General features: G+C 42.6%; 1 protein-coding gene across 1 annotated transcript in view; it reads left to right on the plus strand.

The window, feature by feature from the left end:
• The window catches only part of MAPRE2 (microtubule associated protein RP/EB family member 2), a 102,512-nt gene that overhangs the window by 88,012 nt on the left and 8,966 nt on the right, over nucleotides 1-5,534 (plus strand). The window contains exon 5 of the mRNA XM_019652067.1: nucleotides 3,928-4,067. Within this exon, the coding sequence (XP_019507612.1) occupies nucleotides 3,928-4,067 (140 nt within the window). The remainder of the gene's footprint in view (nucleotides 1-3,927; nucleotides 4,068-5,534) is intronic.

The following is a 5,534-nucleotide window of genomic DNA, read 5'->3' on the forward strand; positions in this document are numbered from 1 at the left end:
CTCCTAGGAGTTGTTTAATGAATGATAAAAATTTTGAATGTATCCTTTGGGTCAAGGACTGTGATTTGTGTGGGAACATAAAGTGGTAAACAAAACAGATGCAACTCCTACCTCCTGGAGGTTGTCTAATGGGAGAAGTAGGCATTAAATAAATAACTACAGTAGTCCCTTAAATCCACAGGGGATACTTCCAAGACCCCCAGTGGATGCCCAAAACCGTGGATAGTAGCAAACACTGTATGTACTATGCTTTTTTTCTTACACATACATACATACCTATGATAAGGTTTAATTTGTAAATTAGGCACAGTAAGGGATTAACAACAACAATAATAAAATAGAACAATTCTAACAATGTACTGTAATAAAAGTTATGTGAATGTGGCATTAAGTAAAATAAGGGTTAGTTGAACACAAGCACTGCGACACTGCAACAGTCAATCAGATAACTGAGGCAGCTAGTCAGTGACTATCGGGCTGGTAGCACATACAGTGTGTACGTTGGACAAAGGGATGAAACACATCCCAGGTGGGACAGAGTGGATGGCGCAAGATTTCATTGTGCTGCCCAGTCAGCGTGCACTTTCAAACTTATGAATTGTTTATCTCTGGAATTTTCCATTCACTATTTTGGACAGCGGTTGGCCATGGGTTGGAACTGCAGCAAGCAAAGCCGCAGATAAGCGGGGAGTACTCTATACCATTGCAGCTGGTAGCTGCTATGTATGCTCTGGCCTCCCAGAGCTGTAACATCTAAGCTGAGACCTGAAGGATGCCAGACTTAGTTACTCAAAGGAGGGCAGGAGGAGTGTTTTAGGCAGAGGGAATACAGCCCAAATCATGCTCTATGGAACACTGAGAATGTTGAACGTGGCCATGCCTGAGGATTCTTAGAGGACGGTCACTCCCACAAGACCATGAGCTCCTGGAGAGCAGGGATCTCTACTACAGAGCTCATGGTAAGCACGTTAGTATTATATGTCTTTAGTAAATAAGACATTGGTCATAGGCAGTCTTTGATCTGCTCTCTGTTAGACTTTCTTTGTATTAAAGTATGACGTATTGCTTATAAAAAGATCTGAAGTAACTTGGTTTTTCAAAAGCTGCTTCCCCAGCTCGGCTGGCTGGTGGCTGCCCTTGGAGAAGGCTTTTTTGCCAGGTCAGCGTATCCTCATTCTGCCCCTCCTGCTGTTCTCCGGACTGTTTTCTTCCCCTGTTGGCTTGTCCTTTAATTAGAGAACCTGGCCAATGGGACATGGACATAGTGTTCCAGGAGTGTTTTGTATGGGTTTCTACAGAGATGCAGGAGTCTCACCCTTGTATGTCAATCACAAATAAAGCAGAACATCAGTTTCTAGAATTCTTGGGACGTTCTCCTGCGTACGTGAGATTTCCAGGTCACTGAAGACTACCCTTTGCATACTCGAACTATTTTAAGTCAGTCCCGATTTCATTGTTCTCGTTTTAAAATATGTTAGGCATTTCTCTTTCTTTTCTTTTTTTTTTTATGAGTATGCTGTCAGTGCTTCTTGAGGGTGTGTATGACTTTGCCCTTATAACTGATGACTCCAGGCACCTGAAAACATACAAACCTAAATTTTGTAGTCATCCTGTTTGCTACTTTGTAATTAGGAGAGTGTTTGAAGCTTGTCACAGCTGTCAGCACACTTAGCCTTTATAACCCCTGCCTCTTTGTCATCTGTTGGTACTGATAAACTGTAAAGTTGGAAATAAACTGTAAAACTGTAAACCCTCTAACCAGGTTTTATTTGCTTGTTCACGTATTTAAAGATTTGTTCTTTCAACAAATATATCTTCAGCCGAGCATTGTGCTAAACACTGGTGTTGCAAAGTTCAATAGAACATGTTCCTTGCTCTCCAAGAGCCTTCCTTCTAAAGGAATAGAGTATGGGGGATCGTGTTGGAGATTTGGGCCAATGGGAACACACTGGACAAGCACCTACACCAGACTGAGCTGCCGCCTCGTCAGAACTATGTTCAGGGACTGGGTGGGCCCCCGTAATGACCCTGAATTGCTTAATTCATGAAATACACAAACTTCACTGCCTAGACCAGGGGTCGGCAAACTGCAGCTCGCAAGCCACATGCGGCTCTTTGGGTACGTTCCATCTCAAAAGTTTGCTGACCCCTGGAAGAGCCAATCCTGTCTCTCACAACAATTTAAAAATTATTCGAGAGCCATAAATATATTTTTACATAATCATTATGTGACTAATATTCTTTAAAATTTTTATAGATGAAACTATGATAGTTTTATTTTCATTTTCAATTTTACTTCAAAACCACATTTACGTACCCAAAGAGCTGCATGTGGCTCACGAGCCGCAGTTTGCTGACCCCTGGCAGCTCTTCCATCTCAAAAGTTTGCCAACCCCTGGCCTAGATTGTGATCCTTCTGTTTTGGCTGCTGAGGCCATTGCCTATGTCTGTGCCACGTTCTAGATAGTGCGATCGCCTCTCATGAGCTAAGCTCCAGGTAAGTGAGGTCTTACCTGAAATCACTGGTCTTTTTTTTTTTCCAATATTTATCATGATTAATGATACTGTTGAATCACTTGGTTAAGGTGCTGATCCCCAGACTTCCCCATTGTAATGGTGTATCTTTTCCCTGTGTAATCAGTAATTTATAGGCTAATAACCTTGACATGTGAATTTCTTGTTCCCCAAAAACTTCTCACTTAATGTTTTAGAGTCCATCAATGAGCCTTTCCTGAATCAGTCATGGGTGTTGCAAAATGGTGATTTTTTTTTCTGGTTCTAACATTTCTTCTACTGTCAGTGTTCTGTAAAGACTTTTATACCTCTCTTTTCCTTCCCCTCAATAATGTGGACTAGACTTTTATTTAATCAATGCATTGTAATCCTTACAGCCTTTATTCTTTTTGGTGTTCGAACTGTCCCAAGTGTGGCTATTTGGGAGCCCCCTCACGCTGGCCCCTGTATCCTTTTACACTAATCCTTGAACATAACAAGGTGTTCCAGGCTCACCTTGTGCTCTCTCTGCCCCAACCCCTGCAATAGCCATTTTTCTAGTAGCACTTCTATTGCAGAATAAAACTTAGAAACCAGGACTTGGGCACCAGGAGTGTTCACTGCTATGGAGAGGTCATTGTTCTCAGGCTCTTTCAGTAGCTAAAGCCAGGCAATATATTAAAAGAGAAAAAACATACATTTGTATTGATATTTCTTCTAAAGTATTAATCTATTATAAGGTCTTTTTTGTTAGAAACTCAACTATGGTGATGCTTTGAGCTTATCTAAGAACCTTTTCTCTTAAAAAAAAAACTTAAAATCCCTTTGTACCTGTTACTCTTACCTCTCTGGAGGGAGAAAGGACATCTGCATTAATCACATGTTACTTGAAGAGAAAAAAAAAGCAGTGCTCAGAAAGGTTAAATAAATTGCCCAAGATGACATTATCATTTTATTGTGTTCACTCTTTCTGTGTGTATTTGTGCCACTTCTGTTATGGGAAGAGATCTCCGGCAGTATCTCTTATACATTTTTTTTTCTTTCTTTTTTTTTTTTTTCTCACGCTGGCTGCTGGCCGCTCACGCTGGCTGCTGGCCGCTCACGCTGGCTGCCGGCCACACACGGTAGCCCATGGCAACCCATTGCCACAGGGGCTGCAGCCTACGCCGTCACTGGCAACTCACGAGCAGCCCAGCTCCAGGCTGAGCTGTAGTTCAGCATCTTAGCTGTGGAGGGCAGTGTCACTGGCCCTCATATGTGGGATCCGAACCAGGGCCCTCTGGCATCCCAAGCCAGTTCTTAACCATCACGCCACTCGGCCGGCCCATCTCTTATACATTTTTGCAAATCCCTTTTATTATCATACATTTGCTATATGTCAAAAAAGTATTTTTAATGTTGCCAATATTTATCATTTATTCTGGTTACTTTCAGGTGCAGCTAAATCAAGTCCAGCATCTAAACCAGGTTCCACACCTTCTCGTCCCTCATCAGCCAAAAGGGCTTCGTCCAGTGGCTCAGCATCAAAATCTGATAAAGATTTGGAAACACAGGTCATACAGCTTAATGAACAGGTAACGCATCATCCCTGGCCCTGTCTCTGGGAACAGTGACAGGTGTAAGGGGGGGTGGGAGCAAACCCCTTACAGGCCTGGGATGAGGGGGCAGGGAGGCAGAATTGGTGGTTACAAGGAAGTAAGAATAAAAGGAATTGTTCGGGCAGATGAAATAAGTGGCCCATTCTGAATAAAAGATGTTAGTCACAGATCTCAAAGCTACACATGGAGACAGAAGGACAAATGACTCAGCCCCAGGTAAATACATGCTTGCAGGCTAACCTCCTCCTCTGTCTTTCATGAGCTCCGGGCTAGACCATGGCCTATCTGCCCACTTCTGACCAGTCTAGATGGTGTTAAGGGTTTTAGGATTAGACCCCTTCCTCCTCCCTTTCCTTCAGCAACTATTTGTGAAGCCTGGTCTATGTGACAGACACTGGACTTGATGCTAATAACATAATGGTAGCAAGACAGCTACCGTCTCTCCCCTCGTAGAACTTACAGCAATTGTACAAGGTGGGCAATTATGCCAGCAAAGCCAAAAAACTTAACACTTACCACAACAGCTCCTTACCACAAGATCACTGAACCCAATATTGGGGTGATCAGAAAGTCCACAGCTCTGTTTTCAGTAGAACGTTCCTATTTATCTAATAGTCTTCACCATTACAGTAAATCGAGCTCTACTGTCATTTTTATATAAAATGTTTTATATAAAAGCTTAGGTATGCTTTCTAGCTAACAATAGCTAATTTTGTCTAAAATGATACATAGTTTTAAAAGTAATAAAACGTTGATAGGGAAGAGCCCACTGCAACGCCACCTACCCTGGCCCTGAGTTAGGAGCAGGATCTTTTATCCTGGCTTCTCCCACCCCTGGGAGAGGAGCCTTTATTTGAGGTCCTCAGGCTGTTCCCAGGCCCACTCGCTGGGCCATTCCCCATGATTAATCCAATTCTTGATGAATTCTGGAAACAGTTTTTGAGCTAATTGTATGTTTGTAATCAAGAACCTAGTTTAAAAGCAGGCAGTTGCTTAGCTAGAGTGTTTCTAGTGGATCCTTACAATTCTGATCACTTTAATGAACAAAGTGACACCTTAAGTCATCCAGTGGGTAGGACTTTGATTTAGAAACTGTAGAGTGCTCTCATTACCTGCTGAGTCTCAGTTTGAGCCCATATAGAATTCCTAATGAGTTCTTCTCAGATGACAGGCAGTTAGGACATACCTAATGAACCCTGGACCACATGCCTCATGCTTCAAGCAAATGAGGTAGACATAAACAGCATCAGGCGTGGGTCTGTTCATTAGATCTATAACTCGTTTCTCCTTAGGAGCTCGGATTCTTTTGTTTTTTAAGATTTTTATTGGGGAATTAGGGGGATGGGAACAATGCTGGGGAATTGGGGGAAGGGGAACAGACAAGTTGCTGTTGTTTTGTTCTTCAGTCTAGTTGTGGAGGACATTGCTTCACTGGCCCAAGTT

Source organism: Hipposideros armiger, unplaced genomic scaffold, assembly GCF_001890085.2.
Source record: "Hipposideros armiger isolate ML-2016 unplaced genomic scaffold, ASM189008v1 scaffold_173, whole genome shotgun sequence".
In the NCBI taxonomy this organism is placed as follows: Eukaryota; Metazoa; Chordata; class Mammalia; order Chiroptera; family Hipposideridae; genus Hipposideros; species Hipposideros armiger.